This window comes from Plutella xylostella, chromosome 26 (genome assembly GCF_932276165.1).
Source record: "Plutella xylostella chromosome 26, ilPluXylo3.1, whole genome shotgun sequence".
Classification (NCBI taxonomy): domain Eukaryota; kingdom Metazoa; phylum Arthropoda; class Insecta; order Lepidoptera; family Plutellidae; genus Plutella; species Plutella xylostella.
Window position 1 is genome coordinate 6,958,530 of NC_064006.1, and position 18,372 is coordinate 6,976,901.

At 38.3% G+C, this 18,372-nt stretch overlaps 3 protein-coding genes across 3 annotated transcripts; 1 reads left to right on the forward strand and 2 right to left on the reverse strand.

Moving 5' to 3' along the window:
- Positions 1 to 497: 497 nt before the first annotated feature.
- LOC105387761 (THO complex subunit 3) lies at positions 498 to 4,704 on the forward strand. Its single transcript, XM_038111379.2, has 7 exons — positions 498 to 772; positions 856 to 977; positions 1,294 to 1,429; positions 1,814 to 1,917; positions 2,757 to 2,918; positions 4,023 to 4,123; positions 4,541 to 4,704. The coding sequence occupies exons 1-7, from the start codon at positions 569 to 571 to the stop codon at positions 4,702 to 4,704; spliced, it is 993 nt and encodes a 330-aa protein (XP_037967307.1). The 5' UTR covers positions 498 to 568.
- A 281-nt stretch (positions 4,705 to 4,985) lies between these two features.
- On the reverse strand, positions 4,986 to 18,069 carry LOC105387740 (NADPH-dependent diflavin oxidoreductase 1). Its single transcript, XM_048630614.1, has 8 exons — positions 17,640 to 18,069; positions 17,250 to 17,539; positions 16,871 to 17,054; positions 13,589 to 13,809; positions 13,192 to 13,271; positions 6,210 to 6,399; positions 5,678 to 5,904; positions 4,986 to 5,224 (listed from the first exon to the last, which is right to left on the reverse strand). The coding sequence occupies exons 1-8, from the start codon at positions 18,022 to 18,024 to the stop codon at positions 4,996 to 4,998; spliced, it is 1,806 nt and encodes a 601-aa protein (XP_048486571.1). The 5' UTR covers positions 18,025 to 18,069; the 3' UTR covers positions 4,986 to 4,995.
- LOC105387739 (U3 small nucleolar ribonucleoprotein protein IMP4) lies at positions 14,120 to 16,556 on the reverse strand. Its single transcript, XM_011558516.3, has 6 exons — positions 16,248 to 16,556; positions 15,859 to 16,021; positions 15,527 to 15,659; positions 15,094 to 15,232; positions 14,686 to 14,807; positions 14,120 to 14,324 (listed from the first exon to the last, which is right to left on the reverse strand). Exons 1-6 carry the CDS (start codon positions 16,432 to 16,434, stop codon positions 14,139 to 14,141), a joined length of 930 nt encoding a protein of 309 aa, XP_011556818.3. The 5' UTR covers positions 16,435 to 16,556; the 3' UTR covers positions 14,120 to 14,138.
- Positions 18,070 to 18,372: the final 303 nt, after the last annotated feature.

Sequence of the window (18,372 nt, forward strand, 5' to 3'; positions counted from 1 at the left end):
TCTTATTCAAAGTCAAGTTAGTTTTACAGTTTTCTGTAGTTGCGAAACTTTTTGACTAGCTTTGAAACGTGTTTTTGTTAACAGTCGATTCTTCTGTTTTATTTTTCTTACCATTTTGCAGCAAATACTCATTTAAAATAGTTTATTAGTTATAGGGGTAGTTAACAGTTGGAATGATGACGTTTTCGTTATTTTGTCTTACTTATCAGTTAATCACATCTATTGTAAGATTGTAAGGATTTTTGATCCATATGAGAACCATATTATTCTACATGATATGAGTTGACACCCATGCATATTGTCGGCCTGTGGTAACTGGTAACCATCCCCCAACCCCCACCCAGCCACTTAGTATTATGATCAGAATAAGGACATTACATAGAGATCACTATAACGAACGGACCGTAGCATTTGAATGACGTTTGAATAACAGAGTAAGATTGAGTTTGATTGAGGTTATGTTTGTTGCACAGAGTTTGTTTGTTGTTTTGTTTTCGGCTTACGTACTTTTGTCTACAATCGAAAATAAATGAAAACTATTGTGGTTTAGTATTTAAATATAGATAAAATGAAGGATTCGAAGTCGGCACAGGCTCCGATTGAAGATTTATCAGAGCTAAAGAGTTATTTCGCTTCACACAACGTAACAAGAGAATACATCGCTCATAGTTCTAAAGTACATTCTGTTGGATGGTCCTGCGATGGAAGAAAGCTGGCTTCAGGCTCTTTCGATAAAACAGTGGCCATATTTAACTTGGACAGATACAGATTGGTGAGTAAAACCAAAAAACGATGAACACAAAAAACAATGTTTTTGAGGTTAGGTAGGTACTTATACTATGTGGTATATTTCAGGATCAAAGCTTCATATTCCGGGGACACACGGGGTCGGTGGACCAGCTCTGTTGGCACGCGTCGCACCCCGACCTGCTCAGCACGGCCAGCGGAGACAAGTCTGTGAGAATATGGGACACTAGGTGAGAATGTACCTAAATAAGATGCCATAATGATTATTTGGTATCTCAGTCCTGAAAGGCTAGCAGGGGGCGTAGACGTGCACGTCAGGACGTGACAAAAGTTTAATATTGGGTGGCCTCAAGAGCCAGCATGCCGGAGATCTTTAGTCAAGCCTTGCCCTCCGTGCTAGCTTGACTAGTTTTACTTTATTTTCTGTTGTTGCATGGAAATTGACATGCCTAAAAAGATTAAGCTTCAGAGCCTATTTGTTACAAATATAAGTAGTGGGAGCATTTTATAGAAAATAATATTATAGTACTTTTATTACCCTACCAGATCTCTGAAGTGTGTCGCAGTGATCCCAACTAAGGGTGAGAACATAAACATTGCATGGTCCCCCAACGGCAGCACCATTGCGGTCGGCAACAAGGAAGACCTTGTCTCCTTCATTGACACTAGGACTTATAAAGTGGTGAGTTTTAAGAGATGTTTTTTGTGATTGATTATGTGCGATAAATAGACAATTTTAATAGAAGCTTACTAATCATTAGAAAAATTATCTTAAATGGTTCGGTCCTTCAAAAGTTGGTGTCCACATTTTTTTTACAAAAGAATAATAAGCACAAAGACAAGTATTTACTCCCTACTGTATTGTTAAAGTACCACCATAGTGGTTGGATGAAAGAGGCCTATGTCCAGCAGTGGATAGCTATAGACTGATGAAGATGGAGAATCACATCATATTTATTTGAACTACCAATATAATTTTACAATATATTTTTGTATGTGCATTTTTTATCTTCTGTATCTTTTAGTTGTGCATTTATTTGAACTGCCAATAACAATTTTTTCACAGGTAACAGAAGAACAGTTCAATTTTGAAGTGAACGAGATATCCTGGAACAACGAGTCGGATCTGTTCTTTCTCACAAATGGCCTCGGCTGTATTCACATTATGGCGTGAGTGTACTTTATTACAGAATTTGATAGAAATCACTAAAAATATTCTCTTGTATAAGAGAAATCTCAAAGAAAAAAACTGCAATAAAATTGGTATTCAGCACATAATGTTTAAAAGCTTGTCAGACTAACTTACCAGGTATACCGCCGTATAATAGGTATACCAAGGTATATATATAAATATTCTTGGAAATTCCGGGAAAAAGTAGCCTAAGCAAAAAGTTTAGGTATTCGTCTATCATCTGCATACATTTTCTGTCAAAAGTTTAATTATAGTGTCCAATTAATACAGGCGCTAATGTGCAGGTACACACATGTGAGAAAAATCTTATTTCCCTTTAAATATTCAACTAAGAAACCTCATCCAAACCCTCTCCATCCACAGCACATGCTGAGCTGGTGCCTTTTTGACGCTCTGGACAGCAACCTTTGTTTGTTTTGTATCATTTTCTGTTCTTGTTCTTGTCAGTGTGTCAAATAAATCTTTTTTATTTCACCCCCCATCCAGCTACCCGGGCCTCGAGCTGCAAACCATAGTCAAAGCTCACCCGGGCACGTGCATCTGCATCGAGCACGACATACGGGCCTAAAACTGTCTATCTTGACCCCCTGTAGACTAACATTCATTGCTTTATTGTCCACAACACATGCTGATTTTGTTCTTTTGAATAATTTTCTATTTTTGTTAGTGTGTCAAATACATGTTTTCACATAGATACCTATATACACATTTTATTATACACATTATCACCCTACAAATAAACAAACAAATATCTGCCCCGACCGGGGATCGAACCTGGGACCTTCGGGTCACTAACCAATATACCATTTGTTTCCAGTTACCCAGGCCTGGAGCTACAAACCGTAGTCAAAGCGCACCCGGGCACGTGCATCTGCATCGAGCACGACCGCGGCGGGCGCTACTTCGCGACCGGCTCGGCGGACGCGCTGGTCTCACTGTGGGACGCCCGCGAGCTCGCCTGTCTGAGGGTCTTCTCCAGGTATTATTGTAAAACAACTAAAATAGGGCTGTTTGTACTGAGGAACCAATGATTGGACCATCTATTGAGTTTGAAATTCTGTTGAACGTTTAACTTTTGAAGTAGATACTTACCTACCGCAAACCTATTATTGGTAAGGTCATTTGTTGTAGTATTTTTATAATTTTATGTTATCTTAGAATTTTACAAGTTTTTTCTGAGCTGCACCATCCTCATGATAAAGCAAGGGTTTTCAACAAGAGGGTTTACAAAATATCTTCAAAGTCACATTAGTGAATTTGAAGATATTTTGAATAAGGTACCATATATATGTGTCGCAGGCAACTGGTTTAATCTCCTGTTTGATTGAACCACTAGCCCGTTCATTGGATGGCGCTATTCAGTTGTATGACTAAACGACAACTCGTCATGTCGTTGATTGTAACGTTCGACGTCTTGACTGAACGTCATTCAGCGAAGTCGTTGAATAGGATATAGTATAGCAACTTTGTAATGTCTGGTTAGGGTGAACATCACCAGACAAGAGTCAACAAAAAGACTATATTACAAAGCTCTTATCTCACAAATTAACTAAACAATAACAATAAACGTACCTTCATATTGTTGTTCATAATTATCCAGTTTCGCCACTTTTTTTCTTTGAAACTATCCGCCCGCGGCGTAATAATAGGTAAATCCATGTTGTCACACTATTTTAACACAAATAACGCACTATAAAGCTTTTTATTTGCAAAAAACTAACAATATAGGTGCTTTTTGTGTCAGCTGTTAGCTGTTAGACGCCATATTTGTTTTATTCACCACCTGACTGATTTTAAGTCAGCTAACTAGTTGGACGTTTTGTGACGCTTGTACAATCAACGTTCGGCCTAGTCATACAACTGAACAGCGCCATCCAATGAACGGGCTAGTGGTTCAATCAAACAGGAGATTAAACCAGTTGCCTGCGACATATGCATCACTTTAGGTGAACTTCGCAAACGAATTTTTACATTGTAATACAAATTGCTATCGAACTACGCCAGCGACTTGAGTTGACAGCACTTGTGATAGGCCCATGTCTAACGCCCATAATGTATTGATATATATCGTCTTCCTCCGTAGACTGGAGTGGCCGGTGCGCACGCTGTCGTTCAGCTTCGACGGGCGGCTGCTCGCGTCCGCCAGCGAGGACCACGTCATCGACATCGGGGACACCGAGACCGGTCAGTATACTTACCTAATAAGTACTCACCACTAATGTGCCACCTCATATGGCATCACAGTCGATTGCATCTGACAATTTAGTATCTGATATTAAAAAACACACAGACTTTAGTCCGACGTATCCCGAGTGACGCTTATCTGGCTATTTAGCAATCCTTTCGTGGTGTGGTGGTCTAGTGTTTTTTACTGTCACGATAAGAAAATTATCCGGTTCGAATGCTATTAGAATACCTACCTCTTTTAGGACTCAGACTTGTAGGCTCACATTAGTAGTTACATCATTTCTGATTATATTCTTTACCTTTTCCCGCTATCTCCCCTTCCCCATAAAGTTTTTCTGTGACAATTCTGGCACAAAAACTGCTATCAACATTTTATCTGCCATCCTCATGAATATACCATATCTCTCTCCCCAGGTGAGAAAGTCTGCGACATCCCCGTCTCCGCCGCCACGTTCACTGTCGCGTGGCACCCGACGCGCTACCTGCTGGCGTACGCCTGCGAGGACAAGGAGCCGCCGGAGAGGAAGCGAGATGTCGGCAACCTGAAGCTGTGGGGGCTGCCGGCTGATCGGGGGTAGCGGGGGTAAGGGAGGGAGAGGGGGGGAACCTGAAGCTGTGGGGGCTGCCGACTGACCGGGGGTAGCGGGGTAAGGAAGGGAGACGGGGGTGGAGACTTATTATTTAACTCTAGCTCACTGTTGTCGAATAGGTAATGTAATAAAATAAGTATTTCATTAAAATAAAATCTTGACAATTTTATTTACCTTGTATTTTTCAATATACCTATAGGTACTTACCTAAATATGCATACAAATATACAAATTAATATTTAAAATTCCCAATATCAAATACCTATTTAGAATTTTAGTTTACCAAGTTTCTGTCTGTAAACGGTTATTCTTTTCCATCTCTTTCAATAATTTCTTGCCATCGTCTAAACTCAGTCCCCCAGTTTTACAGAAAACGTCTTCAATGAAAGCGTCTTTCACATTATTTGGCATATTCTTGGCGTTGCCCGAAATGTAAATGTGTGCGTTTTTGTTATGAATCAGCGGCCACAACAACTCTCTGGCTTCTGCTATTTTGTGCTGCACGTATCTGTAAATAAAATAAGTTTATTATGTAAAAAAATACTACATCATAAATAACGCGGTAAACACTTGATGGCAGCACACGTCAAGACAAACCTACATCGCGGAAGCAATATTCAGTCAAACTGTATCTTTCCGTCATCACATTGCATTCTGCTCTCCATAAAGAGCGCATAGGCCTTCATCAGACGTATTGATCATCCAGCCTTTACCATTCTAGCTGGAGGGCTTACCACGAAAAACAAGTATTTGAATCTAGGTAAATAGTGCTCCTAAAATATTTGTTAGCATACTATTATGCTAATGATATCGATTCTGAAGAAGAAATTAAAATTTCAAAATCTTAATTTCTATAATGAAAAGTCGACTCTAGTGGTCCCGTAAATGTTATTTTAGCTAGCAAAATTGATATGTAATTAGAATATGAATCCGTTAGAATTAGAATACAAAACTTAATTACATTTTATCCTCCTGATCTCTGGAAAAAGCGCAGAACATCGTCAATTTCTCCTCTCTGACCAGCCGCTCCAAGTCTCCTCTGCAGTGGAAGTCTTGGGTCATGTTGCGACATCCGAAGAACAGATAGAAGCTGTCTTTGGAAGCTTTCCCTTGTGCGTCGCGCTCTAGCAGCAAACTCCTGAACGGGGCTAGGCCGGTGCCCGGGCCTATTAGGATTAGGGGGGTTGGCTGAAAAAGGATGGATAACGGAATGTTTAATATTTTATTTATTAATTAATAAGACTTGCTAAACTTAGAGGTGTATTGTAACATTCTTGCTTCTGCTATGGCTTTGAGATGTGTAGAATGCCTTATTTATTATTTCCGTTTTCTCGCATAGAAAGTGGCGCCTCTAGCTGAAACCATCATGAAACTTTTGATAGAACAAAATTATGGTCAAATTATACCGTGTGGGTATTTACTAAAAGCATAGAAATTTGGTTGAGCCTCCGCTAAAACCACCTACCTACTCCTATGTAATGTGTGAGACTCACCGCATCAGCAAACACAAATGTTCCCGGCTTGATCCATCCATACACCCGCTCGCCACAGTGCAAACTCTTCATCCAATTGGAACACAGGCCCAGTCGCTCCTTCTTCAACTTGCTGTAGTATTTGACCACCGCCACTAGCAACTCTATGCGCTGTGCCGAGTGCGAGCTACTGCTGGCTATTGAGAATGATCTGGGGAGGAAAATGCTATAGAATATAGTGTTTGTTGTTAAAATCTCAATATAAAATATATAAATAAATATAAAACAATATACCTTACGCTCCTAGGTGAATAAATGATATGAAAATGGACTCATGCTATCTTGCAGTATGCACCAATAGGTAGGTAGATACTTCTCCTTCCTACTCCCACGTCCTATGTAAAGACCGTCATTCTCATTATTGTTTCTTTATCTGCACGCATTATAGTTGTTATAACAGTATACAGTTTATGTTTTAAGCTACAATTCCACAAAAAGATTGACAAACGACCTAGTGGGTTCTACCTTTTTTGGCATAAGATTTATTTGCCTAATCTCGTATTGCATAGTAACGTTTGGTCAAAGTCTCGTTACGCCGAAAATCGTATGGCATAAATCTCGTTAAGTAAAAAGTTATTTCGCATAACATTGTTTAGCCTAATAATGGTATGGCCAAATCTTGAATAGCCTAATAATGCTATGGCATAGGTTTATTAGGTTTTTACAAAGTAATAATATTCGTTTGGCTTTAACTTTGACGGAGCGTCTCCCTACATAGCGCAAACTGGTGCCTTGTATTGTTTCCGCTGTTTGGAAAACGCTCCGCTCCGCTTCGCTGCGCTCCGCTTTGGTTTTGATGAACATGTGCACCTAACACGCTCCTCCTCGCTTTGCTCGTCGTCGCACCTATTTTTAGGTTTCGATCTCATGGCGTTTGTAATAATTATATTGGTCGTTAACTTTCGATTTTTTGATCATACAATATCGTGATTTTCGGGATGTAGGAAAAAATACCACAATTTGTACATTTACTACGTACTTAATATATTATTTATTAAGATAACATTACGAGAAACAAGATTATACATAGGAATAGACGAACATAAATTTGAGCAAACGAAACTTAGGTGTTTAAAGATTGTGCCTAAAGAGTTTTAGACGAAACGAGCCTTATGCCACATAAGTCTTGGCAAAGTGATAGTTCAGCCAAAAAAGTTTAGACCATACGAGTTATGCGAAATGAGTTTTGGTCAATAAAGATTATGCGAGATGAGCGGAACCCGACCTAGTGAACCCATGAATGTCTTTCAAATGCAATTAGTAGTAGTAGTAGTTTTTTCCGCCAGGTGGCGCCTTTTCGTAAACAAATAGTTCTGAACGCTCCGTATTATAAATTCAATAGCTACAAAATAAATTAACTTTCAGTATCAAACTTAAGTGCACTATTGTTCTTGGTACAAAAGCCATCAGTGAAAGTGTTATTACGGTGAATTAATAAGTAATTCGAAAACACAGCTAAGTTGTTTGTTCCCAATATTTGATTCCGAAAAGTGGTTTTAAATTCTGTGATTTCACTACTGAACTGAAATAGTACATTCAGTAATCAAAGTTTGAGCTGAACAAGTGTCTTGAAACTATACTGTGCGTGATTTAAGTGTAGATAAATTAAAATTGTTTTGCAAAGGTTAATTACCTAAGTACTTTTTCTCTCACTACCGCACGAATACAAGCGGCTCCTGAGTGCCTGAAGAGACGCGAATAGCTAAGTACCACAACTTCAAACACTGCGTGCTCCTTGATTACTACTCAGCTAGGACAATAATATTTCCACCCTTCGTTCATCCCCCGCCCTCTCCACTGCCACAGGCGATAACGATAAATTTATTATTCGAAAAGCTCTGTTAAAAATAAGCACAATCAAACTGATTTACAATGAATTGCATAGCCTGTCGCCTAGAAGTAAACAATACAGAACTACTTAAATGCAAAGCCTGTAGGCGTATATATCACCATGCATGTGTAAATATGACAACAGCTCATTATATGCAAAATAAAACCAGCCTACTGAATACTTGGAAATGTCCGGCCTGCATTAACGTAACTCGTCGCAATAATAAAGACAACACGCCCGTCCGACAAGTTCATGCTCCGTCTCTTGACATGTCATGCTATGAGGAGCCCTCCCAAGAAGTCGCGAACACAACACAGCATTCACAGTCCGCACCCATCACTTATGACCAAATAAACGGCCTCTTCGAGTCATTCAGAGTCTCCTTGGCCAACGATATAAGAGTAACTATTAAGAGCGAAATAAATACCGCTATCGAGAATTTAAAGTCAGAATTCACAGCTACAACTGATTTCCTATCTTCCGAGCAGTGTGATTTAAGAAAGGAGCTGAACGTGGCAAAGACTACTATAAAAGATTTGGAATCTGAAAACCTTAAAATGAGTTCAGAAATGCGTAACTTAGAGCGACGTCTTGTCTCACTGGAAAAGTCTTCACGAAGTCAAAATTTAGAAATACAGTGCGTGCCGGAGAACAAAGCTGAGAATCTATTTGAGATAGTCAACAAATTGGGCAAAGAAATTAATGTTTCTATTACTGATGCTGAAGTGAAATCTACTCGTAGAGTCTCTAAGCTAGAAAAGTCAGCGGAGAGGCCTCGCAACATTCTCGTGACCCTGTCCTCGGAGCGGCAGCGTGACACTATTCTGACTGCATTCAAAGCCTACAACCGAGAGCACCGCGCCACGCCGCTCACCTCCACGCACCTCGGGGTGCCTGGCGCGCCTACACGAGTGTATGTGGCCGAGCACCTTGCGCCCGAATGCAAGCACCTGTTCGCGTTGGCTAGGAAAGCAGCTAGAGAACTTAACTACAAACACGTTTGGGCAAAATATGGAAGGGTTTTTGTCAAAAAGGACGATAAGGAAACTTCCGGTACTATATATATAAAGGATGCTACGGTCCTAAAAGAACTTTAAGCTTAGTTTAGTGTTTTTAGATAATTTTTATGCTGTACATTTCCCCTCTTATAAATATGTTGATGTTACTGCTTATTTTAAAACCTAAATTCTTATTATTTTTTATAATATATACAGGACTTGTTTGTGTGTTTAACTGTATCTGTGATGTGTTTCGCACTGCATTGATAATGGCTACAGAGATAATAATGGTTGCGTACGTACATACCTATAATGCAGAAGTATTGTGTAACGAGATGTATTGTTTTTATTTTGTTTTAATCGTGTTACTTCTTATTTTTCTATATTCACTAAATCTGTTTTACTGTAATTTTAATTTAAATGTGTGTAAATTATTCACAAAAGTGGTTAAAAAACATTATTTGAACGTTGTACCAATAAATTTCGACCTTTTTTACTTTTGTTCATCCAACTCAGTAATAATTAATTATAGTCTGTTATTTATTTTTTACTCAATTGATCTATTTTTATACCGATTTTATCTTTTATCCATTTTAATAAATTATTACATATATTATATGCATTGTATTTATGTCTTATGGTTTTGTCTTTTGTGCGTTGCTATAGTTTATGGCTATTCCAAGTTCATATACGATGACTAAAAAGAAGGACCGACACTTGAAACTAGCACTTTTAAATGTTAGGTCACTAAATACTGGACAACACGAGCTGATAGTAACGGTTGAAAAACATAAACCTGATATACTCGCGCTTAATGAAACCTGGTTGAAAGAAGGACAGGATTTTTGTGCTCCAAAAATTTCAGGTTATACTCTTAAGCTTGCCCCGCGACCTAAGGGAAAGGGTGGAGGTGGAGTGGGGTTCTATATCCGTCAAGGAATTCAGGCGCGAAAAAAACAGCATCCGCTATCAGATCTGGAGCAGATGTGGCTTGAGGTGACGGTGCCCGGCGCGGGTCGCGTGGCAGTAGGTACTGCGTACCGGCCCGAATCGGGACTGAAGACAGGTTGTGCAATCGATGCCCTCAGTGAGGCGGTGAGTACCTTTAATCAATACAACCATATTTTCATTTTGACTGATTTCAATGTTGATTTGCTATTGCCGGAAAAAAATCCAGCCCCAGAATTGTTGTCATTTCTAGACCAGCAAAATTTATACCAACTTGTGCAAGAACCAACCAGAGTTACTGACTCAACCGCCACACTCCTCGACTTAATTATCACAGACAGTCCTGAGATATGTCGTAACGTCACTGTTTGTCATAATAAAGATTTAAGTGACCACGCTACGGTGACCGTTGAGCTCTTAATTAAAAAACCTAAAGATACTCCGCACTTTATTGTTACTAGGTCATTAAATAAAATTCTGCCTGATAACTTTTTTTCTGATCTACACTCATTGCCCTGGTGGGATATTACTAGAATAGAAGAAGTTGACGATATGATTAACCGCTTCAATGAATTAATGCTTTACCTGTTCGACAAACATGCTCCTCTTAAAAAGATTCGCATAAGAAATAAACCACTACCGTGGATCACAGACGTTATAAAGATCATGATGCATCACAGAGATGAGGCACTGGTTAAGGCAATTTCAACAAAATTGGATCATCACCGACAATACTACAAAGATTTAAGAAATTTAGTACACAGTTCAATTAAAAGGGAAAAAAAGGCTTATTACGATTTTTACATAAATAATAATATACATAATCCGAAAAAGATGTGGAGTCACTTAAAGAACTCAACAAATCTAAGTAAACCCAGTCTACCATCTATTCCAAAACATTTAAATAACCCGAACCAAATTAATAACTTTTTTCTCAACGTTCCTTGTAACCTAACTATTGACCAAAATACGTTTGACTATTTTAAAAATAATAAATATTCTACAAATAGTTCAGAATTTAAAATTGAAATATGCACTGACGAGCAAGTGGCGGCCATACTAAAATCCATAGAGACAAATGCAACTGGAACAGATACTCTTTCGGCAGAGATGATTCGGTTAACGCTCTCGATAACACTGCCCATAATTACCTTTATTGTCAATAAATCCATAGCGCTTAAAACCTTTCCCACCGCATGGAAGGCAGCTAAAGTAAGACCTCTACCGAAGAATATCACCGTTGAAGAGTACAAAGACCTACGGCCAATCAGTGTTCTACCAGTTCTGTCAAAGGTAATTGAAAAAGTAGTTTGCAAACAGTTAACCCTATACTTAGAGACTCAACATATCCTACCCAGCATGCAATCTGGTTTCCGAAGCAATCATGGTACAGAGACGGCTCTAGCTCATGTAACTGATGATATAATAACTGAGTCAGATACAGGGAAGGGTAGTATTTTGGTTCTTTTGGACTTTTCTAGAGCTTTCGACTGTATTGATACTGGTCTGCTCCTTTCAAAAATGAGCTATTACGGCATTTCCTCGACAACCTGTGAGTGGTTTCGATCATACTTGTCCGAAAGAACGCAGTACGTAGAAACAGTTGATGAGGACGGCAACATACAGGGATCAAAAATGCAGACAGTACCTAGAGGCTGCCCTCAGGGTTCTATTTTGAGTCCTCTGCTGTTTGTACTGTATACTGCCGATTTGATCAAATGTATTAAGCACTGCAAAGTACATCTTTATGCAGACGACACTCAGCTGTATTATTCTTTCAACTCTAAAAACATTAATGAAGCTATTATTAAAATTAACGAAGATCTGCACGCGATTTTCACTTGGTCTTGTAAAAATTCTTTAGCACTCAATCCGCAAAAATCAAAATTTATGATATTAGGAACTAAACATCAAGTGAACGCTATACATCAGAATAACCCCCAAATATTGATTAATGACATCATCATAGATAAAGTTATGTCAGCCAGAAACTTGGGGCTCCTTATGGATAGTGAACTACGGTATATAGAACATGTAAATTTAAAGATCAGAAACGCGTTTTACAGACTGAAGGTACTATACGGAATCCGTGAATTTATCTCTGAGACGGTACGGGTTTTGCTAGTTGAGTCGTTGGTTTTATCCCTCTTTAACTTTTGTGACGTGGTATATGGACCTAGAATATTTGCGAAAACCGAACGAGCAATACAAAGGGTACAAAACGCATGTGCACGGTTTTGCTATAAGATACCGAAAAGGGCCCATATAACGCCTTTTTTGAATGAAAAGGGCGTTCTTAAAATGGCTGCCCGTAGGAAACTGCATCTAGCCAACCTGGTGCATAAAATCGTTCACACAGAAAGGCCAGCATACCTGTATGACAAATTGAGATGGAAAAAGGAAGCTCACCAATATAATACTCGTAGTAGGGCGCGAAATAATGCATGCATACCACAACATAGGACAGTTGGGTTCAAAGGCGGTTTCAAATACGCTGCTTAAAAAATTTGGAACGACTTACCCCCGCCTCTTCAGAAGAATATGTCACGCATCTCTTTTAAATATAAATTAAAAAATATTTTAAAACAAAAACAAAACTCAGATGCGGCAAGGACATATACTTTTAAAAAATAAAAATGAACCTAACTGATAAAACAGACTGGCTTCAATGACACTGCAAGTTGACTTATAACAATCTACTCTACTTCTAGTTGCGTTTATACATATATGACAATATTTAATTTAATTCATATTTATAAAACTACAATATTTAATTATTATTATTTATTTGTATATAAAACTATAATATTTATTATAAAGTATTTATTTATATAAAAAACTATACCATTTATTATCAAATTAAGCTTGTGTCACTAGTTTAATTAATTTATTAGTATATAATTTAGCACCTAAGTTCAGGGCATACTGAAAACCAGCGCTGCATAGATTATACGAGGTATAACTCGCAGCATTGCTGAGTTTGTCCTTTTGCCACCTTTTAATCTTAAGTCAATTTTTGTATTTGTGTTTTATTGTGTTTTCCCGATTATGTGGCAATAAATGTTTTTTCTTTCTTTTCTTTCTTTCTTTCTTTCTTTCAATTAAATTGAAGAATCAAATTCAACTTATAACACCCCTCGTTATTGTATGAGATGGAGAACTTTACCTTGGCTTGATGCTAGAGAACAGCTCGAATAGAACCTCGATTGTCAGCTGCGACGCTGAATGGTGGAAGTCGTGCAGAACCTGAAATAAAATATTTAAGTAGGTATTATTTATCTCTATTGGAATAAATAAAAATAAAAATGTAGAGTTTAATTTAACTACGCTTCTGAAAATTAGCTGTTTGCATTTCAAGTCGTATGAAATAATCGTATGAAAAGATTCATCACGCATGCGGAATGGCCGCCATTTTCCGGTGTGGGGAAATCCCGCATGCGTGATGAATCCCGAACGTTGTTAAAAGCGGGAAAATGGCGTGTAATCCCGCGTGAGTGATCAAATCCGCATGGTAAAAACAGCCTTAGGCACTATCTACTCCACCAGACTAAAACCAAACTCGCCTCCAAAATAGTCCTCCTCGGCCGTCTACAATAGTTCAGCCAGTCCTCCTGACCCTGCGGCGAGCTGAGTTCAATACATTTGTCTCTTTCTAACTTGTCTTTAGACACTAGCGCTAGAAGAGAGAACACGTATGGCGTCGGTATGAACTTGAGGTCCCAGTATTGCTCGGCTATTTCGTACACTGCCAGTGGCTGTTTCAGGAACTCTGGTACTGGCATGTCTGGAATAGGTTTTGTAAACTATTGTAACGTTTAAGAATAACAATTGAATAACGAAAATAGGCTCTAGTTGCTCTTGTTATATTAGACACCTTATGATAGGGGGCCGTCTATACTCCTTCCCACTTCCACTTATAAACGGCCGCCATTTTGATTTGACATTGTTTCTTTATTCACGACACAATGGTGCATGGTTTAATGTGGCATAGCATTTTACTCTTGTCATGGCCGTTTATGCGTTTACTCTTACTACTACTGCAAAAGACGCTTTTACTTTTTGAGGTTAGGTACCATAAAAATGAAACGACAAAATTCAAAAATAGAACTTTATTTATTGTTCCTCCTGCCAGCCATCATCTTGGCTCAGGAAGCGTCGCTTGGCCGCTGTGTTCATGTAGGGTCGAAGTGCCCACTCCGTGTCAGCTGCGTCGATTGAGTCGAGGGTTCCTAGCTTTATCTCGTATAGCTTCATCTGGAAACGGGGGCCGATTTCTGACAGCTCTATCTCTTTGCCGGCCTGTGGAGGGAAGGAATGTGTTATTTGATGATTATAGCGTTTTTGTTCCATTATACATTATAGGTATTAAGGGACTACTATTGAAAATAATGTAAGTCTTTATATTCAACCACCAATCGTCTACTGCTGGATATAGTAATCGCGTATAAAAAACACAGTGCGCGCAGGCTCTTACACTTATTAGCCAACTAACTAACTAAGACTGAACGACGCCCTTCTACCGGCTGGACCGCTTAGGCAGGTAGCCGGTAGTGGCTGGATGAGGAAGGCCGAGGACCGAGTGTTGTTGCTCCTTGGGGAGAGGCCTATGTCCAGCAGTGTATGATTATTGCCTGATCATGACTAAACGACTACGCATTACCTTCTTGTAAGTGTGTTGTCGGAAGCAGATGTAGTCGTCGTGGTTCGCGAACGTCACCACTCGCTTGGAGCTCTCCTTCGGCACCGGGAATAGGTACTTCAGTATGTTCATTGTTCTGGTGCCTGGGGGCAAATATTACCATTAGGTACTTTATTTATAATTTATTTTTTTACATGATTGGTTTCTCGTGGGATTTCTGAGACACAAAAGTAGCCTATATGTATAGAAAAGAAAACTGGAAATCGTTCCAGTACTTTTGGCACAAGTTCATTCATTCCACTTTATAATATATATAAATGAATACATGTGATGTAGACTCCAGAATTGAGTTTGAGAACATGCCATTAAAAATAAGAATCGAAATGGCAATATACTGATTGATAGTATGATTACATAGAAAAAACTTACCCAAGTCAGTCTTGAAGTTGTGGAAGATGAGGTGGGGGTATTGCTCCGTCATGGGTCCTATATCGGGGATGTCGTGCCGCATAACCACGCCGGAGAGAGTGAATGATGCTGTTGGTCCGTATGGCAGGTGGCATATTACCTGAGGAATAAGGGATAATATATGATAACTAAGATTTGATGAAGAAAACTAAATGTTACCCTGTACAGTACTGCTGAATAGGCTTGTATAACAACTATGATAGTAAATTTTAAAAAATACTGCATACTGTACTGTACATTACAATAATTATTCACATGATTAAGTTTAAAAAAGTAAAGATAGTTCGGTTATACAGAAGTGTAGTAGCAGAACCAATTCCAGTTTTGAATAAAGCAGCAATACTGTTTTACATGAAATAATGAAAAGATAATGGTATATTTTAGTTAAACTCACCAAACTATCAGGCACTCCTCGGTGCTCATGCACTACGATGAAGTCTGTCACTTCGTTAGCGCGACACGCGTGTATCAGCTGAGACATCTCGTAACCACCTCTGTTCATGCGCTGACTGTTTGGAAATATCAACCTGGATACCAAATCTTGCATGAGTGGATAAAGAAATAATTGAAGACATCTGATCTAAAACTTTTGTTCTCTCTATCAAATGTAAATTTTATTTCTTTATTTTACCTTTTTCTACATGGCCTGAGATTTATTTATAACGGTCCATTCAGAACATTGTCAGAGGTTGTTAGCAAATAAAGAGTATCTATCTAAACACTCACCGAAGTTCCTTGACAAACATTTTGAGTCTCGCACTAGGTTCCCTGGACGTAGTGATCATGATCTTGGGGTCCTCCACGCCGGCGTATCTGTACTCGTCATCCTGAGAACTGATTGTGTTGGCGCCGCCGCTGAATCCACCAATCACACCTGCTCGCTCCGGCCCTGAAATTATTTGGTACAAAATGTGTGAGTTTTTAGAATAGGTTTGCAATTAATCGTGTTAATGTAATTATGGTAAGCTGCTTTTGCATACATTAGATATTATTATAGTATCAATGTGATTTTGAGTTTACACAGCTTAAAGTAAGAGACTGTACTGTATAGGTTATAAACTCATTTCATGTTTATGTTGATCATAAAGTGGTAATTATAAGAATGTGAGACATACCTTTGTCTTCAAATTCGATCCTTTTTTGTAAAGCTAGTGCTTCTTTCCTCAAATCACCATGGATGGGAATGTTTTCTTCCAAACTCCGTTTTATTTGGTCCTTCTTGGACTGAATACTTTTTTGCCGATCTTCTGCACTTTTTCTATACAAATACTCGCGGCGCAAACGCGCCTGTCGTCTTAGCATTTTGACGGTTGTGTATTTACCCTATTCTACACAAATAAAGGCTTTATTCGAAATAAAACAGCATGCCACCGAGCAAAACAACGATAGCGAACGCGTGTGTTTATAAGATTTGACGTTTGTTTGACAGTTGACATGACACAGTGAAGTGACAGTTTTGCGTTCCGTTTTCACTTATAAACAGATGATAATCCTCAGAATAATAAATACAAGAACCATATTATCAAAACACCATTGGAGATTCTCAATTTTATACCCTCCAAAGTTTTCAAGGATACGCCGCCATCGCTGGTGTTTTAATTTATTAAGAAACTAAATAGGTTACTATTACTATTGGTTTGGTTTATTTACAACATAATCATTCATGATTATTTAAATTATTCAGCATAAATCTAAATCATTTCCACAATGTGCGGAATTACCTATTGTTAATTCCTACCTTCATGACATTCTTCCACTACCAGCTGGTAATGCGGCTTAATATCTATTCCGTGAGTTTGGAATAATCCAAACAAATCATCAATATCTTCTCTTGAGTTCCTGGGTCTGATGTTGAATATATCTCCAGGTTTATAGCTAAACTTTTCACCATCTACTGTTTCTAAAGTTAGAAGTCTCACATCCTGAAATGAAGAAGGAATAAGAAATCAAATGTACGTTTCTGATAATGTATTCAAGGATTTCCACATTATGTAGGTAATTTTCAATAAACAAAGAAATCTATTGCATTGATGATATAAACAGATAAACTATCTTAACACTAGAACAATAAGGTAAACTATATTTTACTTTTAATGTTTAACAACTTAAATAAATACCTGAAAATGTGTTTCAGAAGTTGTTCTACTATTATCCTTGATTTCCAACAGTTTAGCTTCACAAAACCTATCTTTCTGTCCCCCAGAGAAGTAAATATCCCTTTCACTGCTTATTTTCGAAGTATCATCACATGGTTTCTTTAATGTTACATTCCATCTTGGAATAAACTTAGCGTCTGATGTTTCGGTCTGTAGGTTCGGAAGATAGGTTTTCAGTGTTAAGAAGAACTTATCTAGCCAAGGGATCATCACTGCGTCGTGGCCCAAATCATGCTGGTAATCACAAAGACCTGCAATTTTCAAGTACATAATATTTACAATATTATTTTAGCACTTAGATAACATAACTACATGAATATTTACAAACTTAGTTTAACAAACAATACTTACCAACATCTAAAAGAGGGGTTGCACCAAGTTGTAACAGCCTTTTGTGAAGTTTTTTACTCACGAAATTGAATTTAGCATAGGACGAGTCACCCAAGCCCAGGACACCAAACTTTAGTTTGAGCAAAGAGGTGCTTGGCAGACTCCTTCGCAGCAGAAACTTCCAGAAACTCTTCATATTGTCCGGCTCATCTCCTTGCCCGGTCGTTGCGCACACAAACAGCACGAAATCCTCATGAATCAGTTTAGATATATCATAATCATCTAAAGCTTGCACTGGACCTCGCAAACCTAACGCTTTTGCTGTTCGCCAGATCTTTTCAGCTGTTTCTTGAGCTGTAAAAGTCTGACTACCGTAAAGCACTACTAATCTTCCTATTTCTATCATGTTATCTTATTTTTTTGGTATAAAAGGCAAAATTATATTAAACCAAATTTAATTCAATTTTTGTTTTTGTGGCTCTCTGACTGTGTGTGACTAACACTGTCAATTCCGCCAATAACATGTGTTGGAGATTGCACGGTATTTTATTTAGCCTTGTTTACTGATTGATGTATTTCAGTCAGAAAATTAATGTTCTGAAACAAGACAACACAAACAAAAGTTAGTAGATTAATGTTAGTATAACGATCACATGTATTTACATTATTAATTTCGGAGGGGAGGACTGTTAGAGTGTAATGTTGTTAGTTTTAAGAAAAGTTGTAAACCAAATTTAGTGTAACCACATAACCT

Coding starts and splice junctions, on each gene's coding strand:
- LOC105387761 (XM_038111379.2), top strand. CDS start 569: ATGAAGGATTCGAAGTCGGCACAGGCTCCGATTGAAGATTTATCAGAG. Junction 1,430..1,813: donor ACACTAGGACTTATAAAGTG/GTGAGTTTTAAG, acceptor ATTTTTTCACAG/GTAACAGAAGAACAGTTCAA. Junction 2,919..4,022: donor TGTCTGAGGGTCTTCTCCAG/GTATTATTGTAA, acceptor CTTCCTCCGTAG/ACTGGAGTGGCCGGTGCGCA.
- LOC105387739 (XM_011558516.3), bottom strand. CDS start 16,434: ATGCTAAGACGACAGGCGCGTTTGCGCCGCGAGTATTTGTATAGAAAA. Junction 16,022..16,247: donor GATCGAATTTGAAGACAAAG/GTATGTCTCACA, acceptor AAATAATTTCAG/GGCCGGAGCGAGCAGGTGTG. Junction 14,808..15,093: donor CAACTTCAAGACTGACTTGG/GTAAGTTTTTTC, acceptor ATTTGCCCCCAG/GCACCAGAACAATGAACATA.
- LOC105387740 (XM_048630614.1), bottom strand. CDS start 18,024: ATGATAGAAATAGGAAGATTAGTAGTGCTTTACGGTAGTCAGACTTTT. Junction 17,540..17,639: donor AACCCCTCTTTTAGATGTTG/GTAAGTATTGTT, acceptor TGAAAATTGCAG/GTCTTTGTGATTACCAGCAT. Junction 5,225..5,677: donor AGAGATCAGGAGGATAAAAT/GTAATTAAGTTT, acceptor TTTTATTTACAG/ATACGTGCAGCACAAAATAG.